Below are 22,257 nucleotides of genomic sequence, written 5' to 3' on the forward strand. Positions count from 1 at the left end.
GATGGAAACCTCCTTTCTGGTCCTGTCTTCTGAGTCCCAGTGGTGAGATGACATCCATACAGGTGTGTCCCTCCTGGGGCCCCTTCAAGGTCTGGCCTTTGACCTGCTCTCCAGCCCAGGGCCCACTTCTCCTCTTGCTGCTCCCTCAGAGGGCACCTGAGCCTTCTGGGGACAGAGCAAACTTGGGAGCTGGTAGAGACAGAGGACACCCACTATCAATGCCTAGGTGGTACTGAATGGTGAATCCCCATGCCAGCCAGGCAGAGAGGCAAAAATCTAGGAGGTCCCCTGGAAGCTGCTAGATGGGAAGAGTTCATCAGCTCTGGCTCATCTGCCGTGGACCCGGTGGGGCCTCAGTGGGCTCCAGAACTGACAGGCAGTGCAGGCTCTGGTTCCCTGGGCCTCAAAGAGGGGTGAGGCCAGCCCGCCGGGTGGGGGCGGAATCTCTCCCAGCAGCCCACGGAGGGACAGCATCTGTCCCTGTAGGGAGGGGGTGTTCAGGTTACGGGCTGGCCAGCAGCTAGCCCAGCTTCTGGAGCACTGGCCAGAGCTACCGATGGGGCCAGGGGGCCTCTGCTTAGAAGTCCCCTTCCCCCTCCTCCCATCTGCCGGGAGCCGTGGACAGGACCCAATGCATGCTGATTCCCTTCATTCCTGCCCAGGGGTTGTAGCTTGAGGGCCACCCTGGTATGGCTAAGGCCCTGCTCCTGGGACTCAGCCCTTTACTCCTCTCCTATATGTGCTGGGAGAGGGGCTTCAGAGGGAAAGTGAGATATGGGGGCACTGGCACCACCTGAGCCTGGTGGGGATACCGTGGGAGGCTGGAAGGCACCCAGGACCTTGAAGCTGTCAGGGGCCACATGGGTGCCCACCTGCATGTGAAGGGGAGAGGTGGTACTCAATTTACTTCAATAAACACTAATGATGTACCAGTGACCTGTCTGCCTGCCCCACTTGGGGGGCTGGGCTGGGTCAGGAGGCTCTGCTGTGCCCAAAGTGTGGTTGGTGACACATCTGTCACCAGGTGCTGTGCTGTCAGGTGTTCTGACACCAATGGATGGCTTTGCCTGGTGGTGTACTCGTGGTACACACTGGACCATGTCCTGAGCTGGGTGGGTGTCCCAAGAGTGTCATACGTTGGGCACAGGGACTGCAGTCTGCATGCATTTGTATGTGTGGATCCCCCTCACCCCAGGAAAGCAGCCAGGCCGCAGTCTCATTCGCTCTCTTTACTGTGGATGTCACTGTCACCATCACAGCCACTCGGAGGAGCACACACTTTAACCCCCTGTGTGCTAAGGGGCAGGGGGGACATTCAGGGCTATAAAACTAGCTATGTACATAGAGCATTCTAGGGAGAGAGCCACCCACGCACACACGTGTCGGGCACAGTGGGAGTTGGGGTCCGGAGCTCAGGCGGACCGTGTGGGTGTGTGCACGTGAGGACATGCCAGAGAAGGGCAGGGGAGGTGGCAGAAACATTGCTGGGGCCACCTTAGGGGCTTCGAACCTCTGGGTCCTCCCAGGTTCCTCCACTTTAGGGGGGAGCCCCAGATGAGAACTCCCTCCCTCCCAACCTTGACCTTAAAGTTCAGAGTGGAGGGAGAGACTGCAGGACCAGGTCCCCAATGAGGGGTCCAAGGGTGCATCCCCTTTCCCACCCACTACCCCAGATCTGGGGGGGCACCCGGCCATTCCTAACACTGACCCCAGACCAGGGCCAGGGTGCCTGTGTGGGCTAGGGGACTAAGGCAAGCAGGGGGCGTCCACTTGGAAGGCCAGGGCTGTGGAGGGCAGTGAGGGGGACCCAGGACCCCTGGCAGAAAAGTGGCAGTCCTGGTCTCAGAGAGGAAACGTATCTCTGGGACACCCCATCAGGGTGGACACATCCCCCAATACTCAGGCATCGCCCAGAGACTGGACACCAGGGAGACCAGTTGGGGTCTCCATGGAGACAGAAATTGGCACTTAGGGGCCACCACAGATGGGTCACCGCCGTGATTTTCATAGAGACAGAAGCTGGTCATCGGGGGGTTGGGGAGGGTCACCGTGGCGTGGTGGCCGGTCCCAGAGACCGCAGTCCATGCTGTCAGGTGCAGATGAGTGGGGTGGCCCCTAGGTGACACGGTACGTGGACGTGTTCTTGGGCTCCGTGCTGGGCACACACCAGTCGCCGGCCTCCTGGATGGTCTGGTAGTGGCGCCAGGCGGACTTGTTGTACACAGGCAGACGCTCCACCGAGTCCGTGGACAGGGCCTGGAGAGCATCAGGGTCAGCCTCTCCTGCCTCCCTGCACCTTGCCCACTCCTCAGCAGACCACCCCTGCCCCAAGGTGGGCGGTGGTGGCCACTGATTGTGGCCACATGTCCCACCCCATGTCTGAGTCAGCCCAGCCAGGTGCCAGACGCTGGCTGAGACAAGTAACCTCTGCCCAGGAAGACCCAGGAAAGGGTCTGTCCCTCCCATATCTTGTTCCTCCCATTCAAGATGGCTGCTCACTCACAGGGTCAGGAGGGAGAGAGAGGAGCCGGGCAGTGTGACCTTGAACAAGGTTACCAACTCTGGGCCTCAGTCTCCCCCTGAGCTGAATGACAAGATCTCTGTGGTTCCCCTGCTTCCTTCTGGGTCTAACAAATCAAGGGTCCCCAGGAAAGGGGTCTTATTCACGGGCATGGACCCCCCGAAATTGCCTACCACGGTGGGAGTGTCTGGAGGGGGCGAAACTAGCTTTGCTCTGATTCTCCAAGTCTGGAATCAGGGAAGGACTGGAGGGATGGAAAGGAAACCTAACAGCAGGCCAGTCCTGCTGACCTGTCAGCAAACCCCTAGCCGGGATCTGCAGGCAGGGCCCTCACCTTGAGATAGATGACAGCGTCGGTCCCAAAGCCCTCCATGGAGAAGAGCTGCAGGTCCCCCTGGAAGTATTTGGCGTAGAGGCGGGAAATGGGGAGCCCGTACCCGAAGCCAGCCTGCAAGGGGGCAGGAAGGGGGGACACTGAGGAGGCTGGTGCTGGCCTCCTGGAGCTGCAGGGACCCATGTGCTAAGTGAGGAGTGCTGAGCTGGGGTTGTCAGGGGGATCCCCAGAACTGGGGTTGGGGGGGATGTGAGAAAGGGAAGGCTCTAAGGCAACATGGGGTGTGGGATGAGGGAGGAAGGCTGAGCAGGCACGGGGGTGGGGGTAGTAAGTGGGGCAGGGAGAGGAGCTCGACCCTGGTGGCCAGAGGGTCTGGGCAGGTCACCGGGCTCCTGAGAATCTCAATTTCCCAAACCCAGCCCTGCCTACTCCGCTGGGAATGGACAGGGAGGTGTTGGTAGGGTGAACAACTCCAGGAGAAAGGCAGTAAGTTTGGGAGGAGGGAGAGGGAGAACTGAGGAAAGGTGACAGACAGACACTCACAGATAGGTAGGTGGGTGCAGGCTGGGGAGAGACGGGAGGAGCAGGGAGGCCCAGACTCGGAAGAAGTGACATCACACACAGCCACACAAGAATGGAGAGACCGCAGGAGACAAGGAAGTGAGAGATGGGGAAGAGTGACAATTCGATGAGAAGAGATGAAAAGACACACAGGCATCCTTCAGGAGGTACGAGGGGGAATGGAGTGAAGCCATCTCACCAACGGGGTTCCCCCAGTGCCGAGCTGGGGGGTGGGTGCTGTGGAGTACATGTAGCTGAAGAGTCGCTCAATCTTCCTCAAGGGGACACCCCCTCCTCGGTCACTCATCTGGGGGAGATGGGACATGTCAGGGGCTCTCAGACCGCAGTTTTCCACACTCCCTCACCCCTTGACACCCCTGACCTTCTCAGGGTCTTCCCCATCCCCAGGGTCTTTCCCAAGCCCACTTCCTGGCAGAAGGGAAGTCCCCACCCCATTGCTCTCTGGCCCCCAAAGTCAAGGGTCACATACTTTGATGGACAGATCTTCCTCGCCCAAAGCCACCATGACTTTGATAGGTGGGAGAGTGAGGCTGGATTCGTGGCTTTCCACAGTGGCTCGCATGGCATTCTGTGGAGGGAAAGAGGTAAGAGATGAGAGAGAGAAGCCTAGCCGTAACGGCTCCCCGCCCCCCCACAAAGGGCCCTCTCTCAGCCTCCTCACCTTGAAGAGTTCAAAAAGCATGTGGTAGAGGTGGGAGGGGACATAGACCATGTGAATTGGCTGTTTTGAGTTGGATGCTGCCAGGGAAGTCAAGAGCAAAGATCAGGAAATGGTCAAGAGGTCACCACAATTTAACATTCATTCACACAGCTTCTAGCACCCAGCACTCTACTACCTATCTACTGTCCATCCATCTGCTCATCCATTCATCCAGCATTCGTTCATCCATCTATGACTCATTCATTCAGTGTCCATTCAACCATCTATCTATCCATATAGAATTCATCCATTATACAGTATCCATCTGTCCATCCATCCAGCATCCATTAATTCCTCTACATCCATCCAGTGTCCATTCAACCATCCAACTGTCCTTCAATCTATGCATCTGTTCAAACATCTATCCTTGCCATCTATCCATTCATTCATAGAGTACATCTCTCCAATGTCCATCCCATCCTTCCATTCATCCACCGTTTGTCTAAACTTATTCATCCATTCAAATAGTATCTATCCGGCCTATATCCAGCCTACTAGCATTCACCTGGTTACAGAATCCCCTGGAGAGATTTTCACCCAAGGGGGAGGGGAGAAGGGTGCTTCCCAGATGATTCTGACACCAGCATCCTGCTCCCCAAGAAATCACTCTAGCTTAGAGAGTTTCTTTGTGGTAGGGACTGCGTGCCTTTTCCTAGTGCCTGGCACAGAGCTTTGCATGTAGCAGGAGCCCAATAAACATACACTAGATCAATGAATGAAGGAATCTCAGGTCCCGTGCTGGGTAGGGGGACATAAAGATGAATAAGATTCAGCCCTATCCTCTTGGAAATTCAAATCCAGACAGAGACACAGAACTGACTTTCACATTCAGTGTTGTACCCAGAGCTGTGTGCCAGGCCCTGGGCTTGACTCTGGGGATACTGAAGCACAGTGGCTTGTCTCTGCCCTTTAGTCTCTGCCCCCAAGTAATTCAAACAGTGCAATACAGAGGTACACCTGGGGCAGGTGGGTGCCTAACTATCTTGTCTGGGAGGTCTGGGAAGATGTTTTGGAGGAGCTGGACTTGAACTGGGCCTTAAGGGAAAATTAGGACGTGGGCAGGGTGACTGCCAAGTACAGAGGCATGAAACACCTTGGGTTTCTAGCACACAGGCTGGGGGTGCTGAGCAGCAGGTGGGGGAGGGAGAGGGTCGAGGTGACTCCCAGGTCTCCGATCCTCCTTTCCCTTACACCCCAGCTCATCAGCAAGTCCTGACACCTCTACCTCCAAGATATTTATCAAATCCACCCCCTTCTTTCCATCTCTGCTGCCTTTCCCTCCCCTTGCCTGGATTCCTACAATAACCTCCAACTGGTCTTCTTGTGTCCTCTCCCGCCTCCTCCAACCTCTAAATATCTTTAGAATGTAAGTTGCACTCTGTCGTCACTGTGCTTCAAACCGTCCAATGGCTTCGCACCGCACTCAAAAGCCCAGCTCCTATCCATGGCCCACAAGCCCTGCATGCCCCAGCCTCTCTCTCCAACCCATCACCCCTCCAATCTCCCAGCCCCACCACACCAGTCCTTCCGGTCCTTGACTAGCCCATCCAAAATCGGACCCCTGTAGCCAGACTCTTGTATCCATCACCCCTTCTTCTTTTAGTAATAGACACCTCCCTCCCCTGAAGTTTTAACTAGGCACATGGCTGCCCACTAGAGACTAAATTCCCAGCCTCCCTTGTGTCTGGGGGTGGCCAGGTGACTTAGGTGGCCAGGAACACTTAGGAAGTGTTCAACTCCTGGACCCTGCCTTCCGCATCCTCTTTCCCCTTCTCCAGGCTGGAACTGAGACGTGAGGGTGGGTAGCCAGCTTTGACCACTCTGCCCAGGGGCTGCAGAGAGGGAAACCTCTCTCTTAATTAAGCCCCTGTTACTTGGATTCTGGGAAAGCAGCCAAACTGATATCCCACGTAATATACTGCTCCTCCCCATCCCTGTTATGTGACCCCATTTTATTTCCTTCCTGTCACTCATCACGATCTGAAATTATCTTGTTTATTTGTTCATTGGTTAAAGGCCCCATTCCCCAACCTCTTCAGCACCAAGAATGTAAGCTCCATGAGAACAGACTTTCCCTTATGTATTTACTGCTTAATAAATATTTATTAAATTAATAATAATAATAATAATACAACAACAATAGCTCTGCTTCTCCCCCATCCAGATAACAGTTCATTTCCTGATTTCCTATCTCACCTTCCTCTCCCATGTCCCCAGCCCTTCGACAGACAGACAGATAGACAGACAGACACACACACAGCCCCGCTCACTCACCATTGATCTCCTGGATCTCCAGGTCAGGTGAGGCCATGTAATACTTGTCACACAGGAGCTTGGCCATGTCGTAGGCATCTGAAAGAAGAGAGGGGCCATTCAGGGGATGGGGTGGCCCACCTAGCAAGCAGTCCTCTTGGCACCGACATGGGGCATCACCAGCATTAAACCCACGGGGATGTGGCCCCCACCCACCAGAGAATGGGTCACCCTCTGGCCAGGGAAGCTTGGAGGGGTCACGGGGCTCCTCTGTGGGCCAGGCACGGTGGGGACGCTTACCTTTCACCACCTCGGAGACGTTGCAGTTGGGGTCAATGCTGCCGATGTGTTTGGGGTGGGCTGGGTTGGTGCTGCCGTCAAAGATCAGGGCTGCGGGCAGGGGGGGGGGGCTGTTGGCCTGCCCCAGCTCTCCCTCTTCCCTGGGGCTCTCCAGCTCTCCACCCCCATATTATGTCTAACCCTAAAGTTGTGCCCCTCCCCCGCCTCGTGCCCTCCCTCCCTTGACCCTTGACCCCTCTATCCCTGGCTCAGGCCATTTTTGGACCTTTGCAGGACTGAAGCATTCTTCTCAGAGGGCTCGTCCCACATCAGATCCCACTTACATTTATTCTTTTCTCTTGCTATACCGTTTAAAAATAATTTTTACCATCTCGCTTTTGAAATTATCTGAGTGTAAGGAACCATTTAATTTTTGATTGGCTATGATTTCTCAACAATCATAATGAATACTCCTGGAATAAGAAAACTTAAACAACAAGCTGTTTCCCAATGTAATGAGAGTTTTTATGACTACTATACTGAACACTTTTTAAAGAGGTGACATAATTTTGCGTTCTGTAAACATTTCAAACAATCCATTTCGGTGTCGCCACCAACCCCCCTACACCCCCACTCCGGGGCCCCTGCTCACTGTGCTGGTTGATGAGCATGCGGATGGAGATGCGGCTGAGGTAGAAGCGGTCCAGGAAGTACTGGATGTTCTGGTTGGAGACAGGGTCGTCGCCGTAGGTGTCCTTGTACTCCAGCACACCCTGTGCCATGGTGGGCACCACATCATTGTGGCGGTTCCGGATGGTGACCAGGGCATCAGTGAACCTGCAGGGAAGGGCAGATGTTAGCCCCAACCCTGTCCCAGCCCTGGGGACATGCTCAGACTCTCCCTCGCTTCTGACCTCCTCTCCACGTGTCTTCCCCGACTCAACTCTTCCCAACCCGATGACAGACACACAGTGCCTTCCTCACTCCTCCTGAAGCCCACCCTGAATCTCCCACCCCTGCCTGACGGCCTGGGAGCTCCCCAGGGGCAGGGCCTAGATCCCTCCATCAGACTCAGGGCACAAGGACAGGGGCCTCCCTGAGAATGGAGGCTGTGCCTCTCCCATCAGACTTGAGGCTCCCTGAAGCAGATTCACTCTGCTCCCTCAGACTGGATATCCCTGAGGGCAGGGGTCATTTCTTCCATCCTACTGGCATTTTTGCCCCAGGACTATGACCCCACATGCCCCTTGCTTGCACCTGCCCTCCTGCCCCCAGCCAGGGCCCTCACTCACTGGCTCAGGGTATGATGGTCCTCGGGGTCCTTGTCCAGGAACTCCATGATGTCCAGGAGACTCTGGACATACCTGTATGCAAAGAGTGGGGGTGGGGGGGACACTGCCTCAGCTCCGGGCCGGGCCGGGCCAGGCCCCCTTCCCACTTGACTCGGCTGCCCTCATTCTTGTTCTGCCCCTCCTGTGGGCACCACACAGAGCTGCACCGGTTGACAAGCTGCATCAGTTTTTCTCATTCCGTTTCATCTGTATGTTGAGTCTCCCTGACAACACAGTAAGTTATGCAAGAAAATCTCTAATTTGTTGGTCTCCTTAGAGCACCTTTGTTTTGGAATCCAAGAACAGTAGTCTCAGAAGGGGCTTGGAGATCATCCATCCAGGGGATCTCACGGATTAGGAGACTAAGGCCCAGACCTATGAGTGGAGACTTGACCAAGGGCCACAGTGAGAGACGCTGGGGCAAGTCACTTAACCTCCCTGAGCCCCTTCCTGGAAACAGATCCTAATATTTGCCCCACAGGGCTGCTGTTGCATCCCACGGGGCACAGCCGGCAGAGTGGTCAGCCCTGGGCCCTCACAGAGCAGGGGCTCAGTGAGGAAGATGATAGTCTCACACCCCCGATGCTGGGTTGGGCGGGTCTGGGTTGGACACAGGAAGCTGTGCAGTGTGCCTAGGGAATGGGATTTTATCCTTTTTTTTTTTTTTTTTTGGTGAGGAAGATCAGCCCTGAGCTAACATCCATGCCAATCCTCCTCTTTTTGCTAAGGAAGACTGGCCCTGGGCTAACATCCGTGCCCACATTCCTCTACTCTATATGGGATGCCGCCACAGCATGGCCTGACAAGTGGTGGATTGGTGCGTGCCCGGGATCCGAACCTGGGCCACCAGCAGTGGAGCTCAAGCACTTAACTGCTATGCCATGGGGCCGGCCCCGGGAACAGGATTTTAAACGGTGGGAGTGAGGGACCCAGGGGCGACGTGGGCATGCCCAGCTCTGTCCCTGGTGGGGCTGGAGCCCACGGAGTGCCTGGAGAGCTCACTCCACTCTGAAGGGGCCAGCAGAAGCGGCAGCCCCCCTCTTACCCCCATCTGCAGGCTTGGTCGGGAGGGCGGTTTCCCCAGGACCTAGCAAAGAGCTGGGTAAGAAAGGGAGCCTTGGGAAGCCCTGAACTTGGGGCAGCAGGAGGCCAGCTTCGGCAAGGGAGTCACACCCTCCCGTGGCAGTAGATGGTGCCAACCTGGAGCCACTGTCCCTGCCCCTGTGAGCCAGGATGCCCACTGTTTCCCTGCTAACATGCCCAGCCTGCGGCCTGTTCTCCCGGGGAAGGATGGAGAGCTGAGCCCTCTCTCGTGGAAACACTTCCAGCCGGCAGGAAGGAGGGGCTGCCAAGAGCCCTGAGGTGGGAGGGCCCTGGGGCCTAACAGTCTCTTTAGAAAAGGCCCCACCACGGTAGGAGCATTCCTGTGTACACAGTGCTTTGACCTTGACAGGTAGGAAGAGCAGGAATCAGCCCCATTTCATAGGCTCCTCAAAGGGGGCCTGAAGCAATCCCACACCGGGCAGTGCTATAATGAAGACTCGGGTCTCCAGCGCTGCCACTACACAGGCTGAGACCAATGGAGACGCTCACTCCCACTGCTCCTGCCGCTCCCTCTGACGGAACGCCCTTCTCCCTTCCCCACCAACCGCTGCTCTTCCTCATCCTGCTTCCGACAGGAGAGAAGTGGGTGAGAGAGACAGCTCTGGAGCCGGCCCTGCTGAGTCCCAGTCCCGGCTTTTCTACTTCAAGCTGGGTGGCCCTGGGGAAGTCATGGAACCTCTCTGGACCTGAGTTTCCTCATCAGGAAAATGGGGGGGGGGGGTTGTACCTACTGCTATTACTGCCTTTTGTTGAGGATTAAATGTGACAATCAGCACAGTGCCAGGCCCACAGTGAGCACCCTCTAGATGCTTGCTCTTGTTACGCATAGTGGCTCAAACACAGTCAGCAGCTGAGCCCCCCAGGGGACACGTGACACCCTCCTCCTGGTTGTACTGGCGTAGGATCTGAATCACACCATGTTTTGATGGAAGGAATGGGGCTGTCCCAGCCCGGTGCTCCCTGCCTGCCCTCCCCACCCAGGCCCAGCCCAGTGCCCGCGCGAGACGGTGTAATCACTGACGGGGGGGCAGGGGGAGACAACAGACAAGATCAGCTCCCCCAAGTCTGCCTCGCCATCCCTGCAGACCCAGCAGACAACCAGAGCGGCCCTTCTAAGGCCTCACCTCAGTCTCCCTGGAGAATAATAACAGCTGACACTTACGCAGTGACCGTTAATGCCACCTGTGCTGAGTCTACACAAGGTCTCTCATCTCCCAGCAGCCTTGATGAGCATGCAGTATTTTGCCCTTTTGCAGACAAGGGAACCAGCTCAGAGAGGGCAGGTGATATACTCCGGGCCATACAGTAAGCAGTGGCACTGGGATTCTAACCCAGGTCTGTCTGACTCCAAGTCTACACCACATGGCCAAGTGCTCACCGTCTACACTGGTCCTAACAGTGATGCTCCTGATGTTGATGACAACAGCCAGCATTTACTGGGCGCCAGCCTTGTGCCAGGGCTCTGCTCTGCACTAACCTCCTCCCTGACTTTAGCCTCCACAATTACCCTGTGAGGTGGGCGCTGCTGCTACACCCATTTTACAGATGAGGAAGTTAACATGCAGAGCTGGGATTCTCTCTCGCAGGACTGTGTGACTGCAAATCCCTTGTCCCCTGACGATGCCCAGGATAAGGCTTCATGCTCATATGATTCCTGGAGGGAGAGGGAATTGGGGAGTGGGGGGGAGGTAGAGAGAGGAAAGGGAGGAGACCAGCTGGAGAAGAGGGGCCCTGGAACCCCTTCCCAAGACCCGGGGGGCAGGCAATGAGAGAGAGGGTCGGAGCTAGGAGGCCCTGACAGGCTTGGCCTGTGCTTGGCCAGGAGCCGGGCACAGTCAGAATCCCAGCGCCCAGGGGTAAGGTCAGTGCTCTAACCGTTGGCACTGCCCTCTGTGGCTGCCTAATGAACCCTAGAGGGCAGAAACGGGGTCTGGTCACATGAATGAAGCAGAGCAAAGGGCACCAGGATGGACTGATAATGGGTGGCACCTGCCAGCACAGGTGTGGGGAGAGCTGCAGCCTCAGGCCTCAGTCTCCTGAGCTGTGAGGCAGGGTCAGAATCCCTGCCTGCCACCCTTGCAGGGCCGTTCCTTCAGGGAGCAGCCTGGGTGTACTCTGGGAAGGGAGAGGAGAAAATGAGAAGGGCTTTTCCCAGAGGACCCTGGCCCTGCCCTGAAGCGCCCCGAGGCCTGGCACGCCAGATCTCACCCTTGGGTCAGATCTTCCTAAAGGGAGAGACACTGGGGATGGAGCGACGCTGGCCCCTGGGCTGCCCATGCCTTTGAGGGCCGGAGAAAGAACTGGGCTTAGACACAGGAGGCTTGAAAGCAGCAGTGCAATGACAGATGCGTCCCTTCCAGGTTTACTCGCCCTCCTTGGCTCCCAGGCAGAACAGGCAGTGGGGGCCCAACATAACGCCCGACGGAAGGCCTGGGCCTGCCGACCTCAGCAGTAAGCAAGGCCGCCCCAGACTCCCTTGGTGAGATTGGGAGCTTCCTCCCCTGGCCCAAGGTAATGTGGAGGTCCCAAAGCTGCCTTGTGGGGCTTTCTAGCCAGTCCAGAGCCCTGGATTTGGGAGGCAGGAGGGGTGGAATGTGAGGAGAGGCAGAGGACGTATGTATTTGTGTGTGTGTGTCGGAACGAGTGTGAGGGTGGTGGGGGGAGGAGGGGCAGGCTGATGTGGGAGCAGGAGGCAGCGCTGAGCGAGTGGGGGAGTATGTCTAAGTCTGTGCGCCTGTGGGTGTGTGAGTGTGTGCGTACCATGCACTAGTGGGACAGCTGCTGGGGACAAGAGGTGTGAACAAGGTGATGGTGTATGAGGAGGGGAGAGGTGACAGATGTGTCCTGCGTCTGGAAGCCCCTCTGTGGAGGGGTGGTGGCCGTGGGCCCTGAGCCAGGCAGACTTGGGCCCTGTTGCTGGCTGTGCCCTAAAGAGGCCACTGAGCGGTTCAGGTCCCCGTCTGTAAAATGGGTTCACAGCAGGGAGCACTCTGTGGGGCTGTGGTGCAGCTTAGAGGATATGACACAGGTCGAGTCTCTACTCTGATCCTGCAGGGGTGGCTGAGGGATTTGATGGGTGCATTTGGCTGAAGCCCCAGCCTGTGCCTGGCCCGGAGCAGGTCCTGGGTGCCGGAGCCACTGCTGTGGTGGTGGTCACTCTTCTCAAGGGTGAGGACTGGCTCCTGCCGGGGGAGGCGGGGGGGGGGCACAGGCTGGGTGGGGGTCCACACTCCTTGCTGACAGGCAAGGGAGGTTCATGAGAAGGTGCCGGCATCTCGCCTCCCACCCCCTTCCCTATAACCCCCACAAAGACTCTGTAGTGACTGGAGGGACTCACTGTCATTTGATTCTACTCTGCAACTCTCATTTAACTCTCCGTTTTCTGGGGCCGGCCCCGTGGCTTAGCGGTTAAGTGCGCGCGCTCCGCTGCTGGCGGCCCGGGTTCAGATCCCGGGCGCGCACCGACGCACCGCTTCTCTGGCCATGCTGAGGCCGTGTCCCACATACAGCAACTAGAAGGATGTGCAGCTATGACATACAACTATCTACTGGGGCTTTGGGGGGAAAAATTTAAAAAAAAAAGAAAAAAAATCTTTAACCCTCCGTTTTCTGGAAGCACATCCCCACCAACTCCACACCCTCCCTCAGGCTCTTTCTCTGCTGAGGAGTCAAGGTTACCCCTTCTGTGCTCAGCAACACCAGCCATCACGTTTCTGTAAGGTGCATCCTACTTTCCCATTGACCTGCACTGGGAGCTTCGAAATCTCTGACTCCAGGCCACGGCCCAGCACTTTCCTCTCCCTCCAAGAACGCAGCCTCCAGATCACACAGCCTGGAGAGCTGGAAGCCCAGCTCTCTCACTGACTGACTGAGTGACCTCAGACAAGTTTCTTAACCTCTCTGAACCTCAGTTTCTTCATCTATAAATGAGGATAATAACAAGGCCTGCTTCATCAGGTTGTGGTGAAGGTGAAATGAGTTAATATGTGGACACATTTAGAACAGCGCCCAATGCACAGCAGGCCCTGCGAGTATGTCTGCTCTCGTCATTGTCACCACTGTTAGGATACAGTGTCTAAGAGAACCTCCACCACAGTCGCATCATCCTTGGCCTGGAGGTGCTGCTGCCCCGAAGCTTGGGGACATCGCTTGTGTTTGCAGAGTTCCACATGCTTTCACATCTAGCCGTGGCATGTGACCCTTAGAAACAGACCGGGTCCCCGTTTTACAGGTGAGGAAGGGAGACTCAGAGAGGCCAGAGGGTTTGCTAGGGATCAACTGTCCAGCAGGCAGCAAAGCCAAGCCTCAAGGTCACGAATTCTGATGCCACGCCCAGGGCTTCCGCGACCTTCCAGCCACTTCCAACACGGAGCCCCACCATGCCAAGTCTGTCCAATGGGAATAATGTAGCAGGTTTATTTAGAACCAGAGACTCTCAACTTGCCCGCTGTGACTCTTGCCTAGAGCCTCTCCCCAGCTGAGTAGGAATTCCATGAGTGTCACCACATATTACCTATGACCACTACTACTGAGAGCATTTGTCCCGGACTTCGCTGTTTTCCAAAGGGGAGGTTTTGCTCCTGACTCATCAGACTCTGAGGCTGGTGGCTCTCCTGCCACGCTCCCCAGTAGGTAGTCCCATCCTCTTGTGCAAACCCCGCCACTGCCTCCATCATCTAAGCTGGCAAGGGGGATTCTCCCAGAGAAAGAGATCTGTACTCTTCATCTCGTCCCTGTCAGGAAGTTCTTCCTGCCTTCAGACCTCCATCCCCCCTGCTGCAGCCGATGCCCATTCTCTGGAAACAGTCTCAATAGGGTGTCTCTTCAGCATGTCAGGATGCTCTAGAAAACCCTTGGTCGGCTTTCTTTTAAGCTGAATCATCCACTGGGAAGTGTTCTTTCTTGTCTAACTTCACTCCCTCCTGCTGTTGCTTGACATTACTTACAAGCTTTGAGTGAAGAATAAGCCAGGCCATGCTCCCACATGTGTAACTGATCTGCAGGAAGGGACCCTTAGGAGGCCCGGGGGCGTCACAGCAGTTCCGCTCCCTGCCCGCCCTGCCCACATCCCCGGGCTCTCTTAGGAACACAATGTGCAGGGAGGGGCCTGGAAAGCCCTGTCTTGGAGTCAGGGAAGAGCTGGAGAGGCAGCCAGGTCAATCAGCCGGACAGAGCCGGAGGAGGGGCTAAGACAACAGATGGCACCTTCTGTCTCCTCCCCATGACTTCCACACCGCTCCATGGCAGGAAATGCTGGTTGGCTCAGAGGCCCTGGACCTCTGAGGGACAAGGCCCAGCAAGGGATGACCTGATTGGGCTACATGAAATCAGGCTCTGCCCTCCGTCCCCGCTCCCACCTTCACAGCTTAAACTAATAGCACTATATCCACGAAGCCAGTTCTCGGATGCCCCAGCCGGGCCCTTGCCTGCCTCCACACCTTGGCACAAGCAGTTCCTTTGGCCTGGAATGCCCTTCCCTTCTTTCTAGGTCCAGGCTCACCTAGGCACCCTGTAAGGCCCAGGGACATGTCACCTCCTCCATGCGTCCATTTCAACTTCCCCACTCTTTTTTTTTTGTGAGATCAGCCCTGTGCTAACATCTGCCAATCCTCCTCTTTTTTTTTTTTTCGCTGAGGAAGACTGGCCCTGGGCTAACATCCGTGCCCATCTTCCTCCACTTTACATGGGACGCTGCCACAGCATGGCTTGCCAAGCAGTGCATTGGTGTGCGCCTGGAATCCGAACCGGTGAACCCCGGGCTGCCGCAGCGGAGCGCGTGCACTTAACCGCTTACGCCACCTGGCCAGCCCCACCCACAACTTTCTGATGCAACTAACATGCATTGTGCACCGATTATGTGCCTCGCTTTGTGTCTGAAACACTTTCCTTCCCATATCTCATTTAATTAGAATAAGTCATGCATATGTATATCTATGAATAGAAAAAGTGCTGGAACAGCACCAATAAAACCTTACGAAGCCTTAACAGTGTTCGGTTATGGGGGGAGGGTAGTGGTTGGCATTCTCTTCTATCTACTTTTCTGTGTTTCCCAAACATCAAAGTGAACACGTTATACTTCCGCAATGAGGGGACAAAACCCCAAACAATTTTACTTTTCAATAATGTTTTGATTCTTAATTTAAGTAAAATGAACTCTTCAGCTGCTCATTGCTCCACCCACTATCTATGCAGCACTTAGTTCGCCCTCTTTCATTCTCCGCACGAGATCATGGGCTCCCTGGGGCAGCTGCTCTTTCCCTGCACCTAGCATGGTGCTGGGCTCAAGGCAGGTGTGGATGCAGCTCCTGAACCCGACACGAAACCACAGCCACACGTCCCACAGCCGAAGAACGTGCAAAAGATTTCTGCATAGGTGCCACTGAAGACCGACCATGATTAGCCATTGACATGCCCAGTTACAGAGCAAACTCTTGTTTATTCTTCCTGTGCCCAGCCACTGGCTAACGTTATCCATTACTTAACCGGGGACAGAGGTCTTGAGTGAACTTTAACTGAGCATTTCCCTCTGCTACTGCTGCTCTGTGCTTTTGGTAAACTTTTGGTCTCTGCCCCTCCAAAGCTCTTTGGGGTAGGCACTGTGCCATCTCTCTGTCTATTTGAGTGTTTTCCAACATCTAAAACAGTCTGACCTGTAGCTTGGATTATATAATTTGAAGATTTGCTTCTTCCTTGTTTCTCTGTTCCCCACTAAGTCACCCCAGGTAAATACTGCCCAACAGGTAAAGGGTTTTCAGGACCAGAGCTGGTGGCGAATGCAGACATTAGCCTGATTTGGGGTTTTGGCTGTGACAACAATTTTCTGGGTGGATCCTGGGTTTCCAGAGAAAGGAGGGTGGTAAGTGCAGGGCTGTCCCACAGACATGGAGGCCAGGAGCTGATCTTAGTCCCTCTTTGGCCTAGCATTCCACTTGACCTTGGGCATCTCCCAGGCCTCTCGGAGCCCCTTGCTTCCCCTCTGTCCCCACCTCCCTCAAGGCTGCTGGGAGCACGGAGACTCCACCTCTGAGCCCAGTGGCATCCGGCAATGGAGGGAGAGGTGTGGGGACCCAGCCAGGGGCTCACCAGCTCTGCACCAGCTGCACCGAGGGGGTGCTCAGCACTCGGTCGGGAAGCAGGTTGATCTCCTTCATGATGTTGGCCAGGCGCACAGGCAGCTCCTGCCTGAGGAAGGTGAATGAGGTTTTCTCACAGGCATTGCTGGACCCTGGTGGAGAGAGAGGTGAGCCTACAGAGCCACCAACCATCAGAGCCACATCTCAGGTCGACTAAATCCTTCACCTCCTGAGGGCTCGGGGAATGTGAAGTGACCAGGGGCACAGAGCAGGTCAACCATCCTAATCCCCTACAGTGTTCTGACCTCCAAGCCCCCTAACCCTCTGAGAGCCTGCGTCCTCTCCCCACCCCAGCTGAACCCTGCTTGCCTTCAAGCACAGGGGACAGGGCCACTCCCAGGCCCACCTGGGGCTGCCTGTGGCCCAAGTTACCTCACTTCTTCTCTTTCTTTTCCTCCTAGCAGAACTTGTTTTGCGGGGGTTGATCCAGGTGGGCAGAGGAGCCTGGGGAATCCATCCCTTCCCAAGGCTGGGCCCTGGCTGAGGGGAGCTATGCCTGGACCACTGCAGCTGCAGGGTCCCAGCGTCATCTCTGGCCCAGGCCCTCTTCACCCAGTCCGGTCTTGATGCCCACTGTAGAGTTGCCCCTGCATTAATGTCCACTTGTGAGGCAAACAGGGCCCACCCAAGGATGGGAACGCAAATACCTTGGTCCCTGGTCTGGCTTCAGATGAACAGAGGGTGGAGGACTGAATAAGGCCACAGTCTAGAGTCAGAAGACCTAGGTTCTAGTCCAGGTTCTACTTCCAACTCTGTCACTCAGGGCACGTCACCATCCTTCTGAACGTCTCAGTTTCCCCCACTGTACTACATGTGGACCAAACTCTACTGTGAGCCCCACTCAGCTGTGATATTTCTGTAATTGAGGTCCAGTCTGGATTGGACACCTGCTGACAGCTGGGAGTGGGCCCACGAGGCTTTCCTACTTGGGGGCGGCTCAAACAGGGCAGGGGGGCAGGCAGAAAAGTCATGGGGAGCAGGGGCCTTGTGTCCTGGCTGCCACCTCCCCGCCCCCTCCCCTCAGTGACGCAGCTGTAACCTGAGCCAGACACTGTCTCCACTCCTCTTGAGAGACCTGGACACCCCCTCCTAATCCCCAGCTGGCACCATGGAAATATCGTGTGGACAGACAGGGCCCACACAATGCCTGTTTCAGTCACCACGTTGGCACAGCCTGCTCCTGCTCCAGAGCCACCCCCACAACGCTGGTCGTGGGCAATCCAGGCCCAGGAACCCAGGGGCAGCCAAGAGTGGGTACAAGCCTGACTCCACCTCATGGTGCCCCAGACCCTGACCAGCTAGGGACAGGCGGCCGGGCCGGAGCAGATTTGATCTTCAAGTGTCCTTGTCCACTGAGACAGCTGGGGGCCAGCTCCTTCAGTGCGTGGAGGTATACTGGTCAGGGGCCTCTCTCCTGTTGGCATCTTCGGAAAGAGCCCCCTTCCCCAATTGACCCCTTAGTGCCCAAACCAGGTTTCCTTCCAGATGGCTGCACCTCCCAACCCTGCCTTGTTACTCCCACCAGCATCCCCCCCACCCCCCCCTTTCCTCTCTATCTCCCACTCTTAGAGTCATCAGGACAAGCCCCATTAACCTTTTATGACTGGATACACCCTACTCCCGTCCTGCCCTAACAGCACAGCCTCACTGCCCTTTACTCTCCAAGACCCCTGGCAAAGCTCAGGGAGACACCTTGGACTCCTCCTTCTCAGTGCCCCCACTTCCCATAACAGTCCAGTGAGAATCTCTCCCGCCGGGGTACCTTAACCCTTTCAGGCCCGGCTGGCCCTTCCTCCCCGTTAACCTGTTCCTGCCTGGACCCTCCAAGCCCCCTTCCCTGTCACTCAGGGCCTCTCCCCCTCCGCATTAATCCTTCATTAACGGACCCGTCCTTCACCCCACCCAGCCCCCCGCGGCCCCCGTGGCCAGCCGCCTCCCGCCCTCTCCGTACCGAAGTCCAGAAACTGCTTCATGGACAGCGGGGACGGGGAGAACTTGCTGAAGTGCTCGATGTACTTGGGCGCCCCTGCCAGAGACGCATTCTTCAGCAGCGCGCGGACCCAGCGCATGGTGGCGGCGGCCGGGCTCGGGTTCGGGGTCCCGTCCCCGCGCGGGCAGCGCTGGCGCTCGGCTCGGCCCAGCCCGGCCCAGAGATGCGGCCCGGCCGCCTCCTCCCCTCCCCGGCCCCAGCGGCCCTCCAGGCCCCAGCCAATCAGCTCGTCGCGCCGCCCCGACGTCGCCAATGGCCGCTCACAAACAACTCCGGGAGAGCCAATAGCGTCTCGCCTCGGCACGTGGCTTCCACCCTAGGCCCGCCCCCTTAACCCAGTGTTTGCCCCGGCGGCCTGTTGTTTTCTAGAGGCCGCGCCGAGAGCCCGCCTCCCAGCGGTCACTCCGCCCCTGCCTCCTCCTGGCTGACCCCGGGTTAACCCTTCCCTCCCCGGAGGCCCGCTATGCCTCTGCCTCTTCCACTCCTTCCTCTCCCCGCTCCTCCCCGAGTCTCCTTCACTTGCCTTCCCTGAAATTGTCCACGAATCTCCCTCCTCCCAAAGGCACCTGTTTCATCTGTCCTGATCCCTCCCTGCTCTCCCTCAGGGGGCGGGTGGGTTCCCAGTCCGAACGATAGTGACTCGGTCTGTGAATGTTTGCAAACTTCGGGATCAGGATGCAAGCCTGTGCTAATTCCTCATAGAGACGTGCAGCTCACCCACTTCCACAAGGATCCAACCGGCTCAGGAAAAGGCGGCACTTTGCAAAACCCTAACTAACCACTAATGGCTGTGGAGGCTGCCGCCACCATCAGTGCTACAAGAGTAGTTTTCAAAACACTTTTATTTTATTATTCTTTAGCTCATTGACCTGAGAAAACCACCTTCTCTGCACTGAGCTTCCTTGGAGAAAGTTCCTAGACGGTGATTTGTGCTGGAGGCCGAGCCCGCTTTTCCCCGGCAGCTCCGGCTCTCCCGTAGGAACGTAGCGCGCCCTCTTGTGGTCGAACGAGGTATGTCCTGTCCTCTGTCTCGCCCCTTTGAAGTTTTTGCTCTTTGCACTTGAGTCCTTGGCCCGCACTTACCAAGTGCCTAATACATGCCAGGTTTTGTGCTGGGAACAGGAAACACAGACAGGGTTAAGACGTGATCTTTCCCCCTCGATCATTTCATTTCTCAGTTTGGGAGATAGCTGCATAAGTAAATAATTAAATAGTTCTAAGAAAATGTGATTATAGCCAACATGGAGCTTGTACAAGGCTTCACAATGGAAGGGATACTTGGCTGAATGAATATTAACCTATGTGCCAGGTGCTGGTTTCATGAATTATTTAATTCTCCAGACAGCTCTATTGTACCATTATTATCCCCATTTTATACAGGAGGGAACTGAGGCTCAGGGATCATTCTCACCTGCAGATCTGAACTTGTTACTTCCCTTGCTCACAGCCTTTCAGTGGGTCTCCACTTCTTCCTGGAGCCTTTTCAGTTTCCACATGATCTGCTTGGCTTAACTCTCCAGCCTCATCTCTGCACAAGCCCTGCTCAACTCCCAGGCATACTTGTCTACTACCTTGAACCAGCCTCCAATCTCCAAGCCGTTGCAGATGCTGTCTCTTCTGTCTGGATCCTTCTTTCTTCTCACCTTCACCTACCCATTCTTCAGGTCCCTGACCCTGCCAGGCTGGGTTATGGGCTCCCTCCAAAGGCTCCTTAGACCTTCTGAGCCTAGCATCATTTTAGGTCTTATCACACTAAGTGGTAATCCTCTGCTGACTTCTCTGTCTGCCTCACTAGACTTGAGGCTCCAGAGGGCAGGGCTGTGTCGGTCTTATTCACTCCTCTATCTCCAGCACCGGGCACGTGGAAGAGAGAAGCGGGTGAAAGAAGAGGGTGGGGTCGGCAGAGAGACATGCCACCAAGGTATCAGAGTGGACCACCAAACATCGATCGGCCTAGCAGTTAGGTCGCTGATGATGTTGGTGAGTGCCTGGAAGAGTATACGGTATACATACGTAAAAAGCCTAGCCCTGTGCCTGGCACATACTAAATAATCAATAAATGGCAGCTATTACTATTATTTTCACAATTAAAGTAACAAGGAAAAGGCCATAAGCTCTAAGGCTAGGCATAGGAGGGGAAAAGAGATTTCCCATGATCCTCAGCTTAGAGCTGGGCTTCTGTAAGGTGGGCTCTGTACTTGATCAAAATTCCTTCTGCAGAGACTGCTGCGGGGTGGTAATGGGAGTGGCGTGGTGTGGCATATCAGTCAAGCTAGATTAGGTGATGTTGAGCTAACAAAACCCCCCAGTCTCCAGATTTCCCACTACTTGTACATCACGGGGGCTCTCAGGGATTCAGACTGACACAAGCTTTATCTCCACACAGGCTTCCACAGAAGCAGAGGTGGGGAAAGCAGAACTGGGAGAGTCTCGCCCGGCAATTAACTGCCTCAGCCCAGGGGTGAGCCACTTCCCTCCTGCTCACAACTAATCCCATGACCTCACCCAACCAGGAGGGCCCAGGAAGTACAATCCGGCCAGGTGCCCAGAAGGGGGAAAATCACCTTGATGGGTCCTGTTAGTGCTCCAAGAGCTGAGACCCTCCAAGGAGCTCAGGAAGCTTGGCATTGAGAGGGTTTTGTTATAAAAAGTAGGCATTGCTGCATCTCTGGCATTATGTTTCTTTCATATAAGTATAGCTGCACCAGTCCTGAAAATGACTACTATTCTCCCGCGTGTATGTGTGCCTGTGTGTTCCCATCCAAACACAGAGTCTGACACACACTCATGCTCGCACACGCGCACACACACACACGACTGGGGGCTGGACCTGTGAAGCCCGCCAGAGGGATGTGTAGATCCCACCTTTTTCTTAGGTAGGAAGTGGCTGCAAAGAACAGGACTGAGCTGACTGAACTCCGCTCAACCTGAGCTGGGCTTTGCCAGCTCACAAGTGGTGTTATTCCTGACTGAGTGAATAACCCAGATTCTGGAAAACAAACTGGGGTCTCCGATTACTGGTTCTGAGAGCTCTGGGTAGGGGCTGGGGTTTTCTTGGAGGAACTCGACATTCCACTGTCAATCAACCTGGGAAGGGGCAAATCCCAGCTCAGAAAGTGAAGGGGCGGTGGTGTGGGGAGGGGTGCTGGGCCCAGGACTCTGTGTGAGGTGCGCTCTGGTAGAGGGCAGACAGCTGCCACAAGGAGGCAGGCTGGAGACACTCAGGCAGAAAGGAGGAGCTCCCGGGAGAACGGCCTGGGCCTGTGGGCTCTCAGGGTAGGAGGATTTGCCTCCAGGCCTCTCTGGATAGTATTTCCAGCCTTCAGCAAAGTCTTGCCAAAGGTCACAGGCTTGGAGACAGAAGGACCTAGACCACAATTTAGGACAAAGAAATCAAGGGGAGAGCAGCCTTGCTTCATTCCCCCAGGCCTGTGTGGAGGGGACAGCCTTAGCAGGGAGGGGGAAGTGGAGGGCTTGATCCAGTGCTGGGGGCCCAGTACTGGAGCACTGCTGGAGGGACTGCCATGAGACAAGGGCTCCAGGTACCCCTGCCCGGAGGCTGGGGAATGGATACTGTGACTTTCAGTCTTTCCAGCCTTGGGTCACTGGTTCACCTTCTGATCTACTCATCCTGGTGCCTAGGGGTGGTGGTGGGGAAGTTGAGGCAGAAAAGCAGGTTCTTATCGGAATTCAGCCACCTGATGAGGGCTCTTGGCTCTGCACCCTCTCACCCAGCCTCCCTCCATTATCCAGGTCTACTCGTTTCCACAGCAAAGTAGGTCCTGCCTCTTCCAGACCCTGCCCACCACCACCTCTACCCACTCCTCCCTCCCCAGGGCCAGCGCACTGTCCACCAAGAAGCCATGCTGGAGTCCATGCAGTCTGCTCAGGGCTTTTCCCTGACTTTATGTTCCGGATCTCAGTTATGCGTCTATGACCATCCCTTAGACCAGGGCATCCCTGAGAGCAGGTGTCTCCATAGATCTTCACCCTCCCAACCTCTAAGACCCCTGCACCTGGCTTTGTCCAC

At 55.9% G+C, this 22,257-nt stretch overlaps 1 protein-coding gene across 2 annotated transcripts; it reads right to left on the bottom strand.

Moving 5' to 3' along the window:
• Positions 1-1,209: 1,209 nt before the first annotated feature.
• On the bottom strand, positions 1,210-18,412 carry PDK2 (pyruvate dehydrogenase kinase 2). 2 transcript variants are annotated; one of them, XM_004434673.2, is made up of 11 exons: positions 18,189-18,412; positions 16,188-16,329; positions 7,962-8,033; positions 7,322-7,506; positions 6,691-6,780; positions 6,412-6,489; positions 4,099-4,175; positions 3,907-4,005; positions 3,616-3,723; positions 2,856-2,969; positions 1,210-2,256 (listed from the first exon to the last, which is right to left on the bottom strand). In XM_004434673.2, exons 1-11 carry the CDS (start codon positions 18,304-18,306, stop codon positions 2,116-2,118), a joined length of 1,224 nt encoding a protein of 407 aa, XP_004434730.1. In that variant the 5' UTR covers positions 18,307-18,412; the 3' UTR covers positions 1,210-2,115. The 2 variants fall into 2 exon arrangements, with proteins under 2 accessions (XP_004434730.1, XP_087297135.1); XM_087441009.1 differs by having other exon boundaries at positions 16,188-16,286; positions 18,189-18,264.
• Between the last annotated feature and the right edge of the window lie 3,845 nt (positions 18,413-22,257).

The sequence above is a fragment of the Ceratotherium simum genome, chromosome 16 (assembly GCF_057802395.1).
Source record: "Ceratotherium simum simum isolate JZ-2026a chromosome 16, ASM5780239v1, whole genome shotgun sequence".
In the NCBI taxonomy this organism is placed as follows: Eukaryota; Metazoa; Chordata; class Mammalia; order Perissodactyla; family Rhinocerotidae; genus Ceratotherium; species Ceratotherium simum.

What these genes read in the sequence shown, in the direction of transcription:
- PDK2 (XM_004434673.2), bottom strand. Translation starts at nt 18,306, where the DNA reads ATGCGCTGGGTCCGCGCGCTGCTGAAGAATGCGTCTCTGGCAGGGGCG. An exon ending in GAAGCAGTTTCTGGACTTCG is followed by an intron (nt 16,330 to 18,188) that starts GTACGGAGAGGG and finishes TCTCTCCACCAG; the next exon opens with GGTCCAGCAATGCCTGTGAG. An exon ending in GTGCAGCTGGTGCAGAGCTG is followed by an intron (nt 8,034 to 16,187) that starts GTGAGCCCCTGG and finishes CTTTGCATACAG; the next exon opens with GTATGTCCAGAGTCTCCTGG.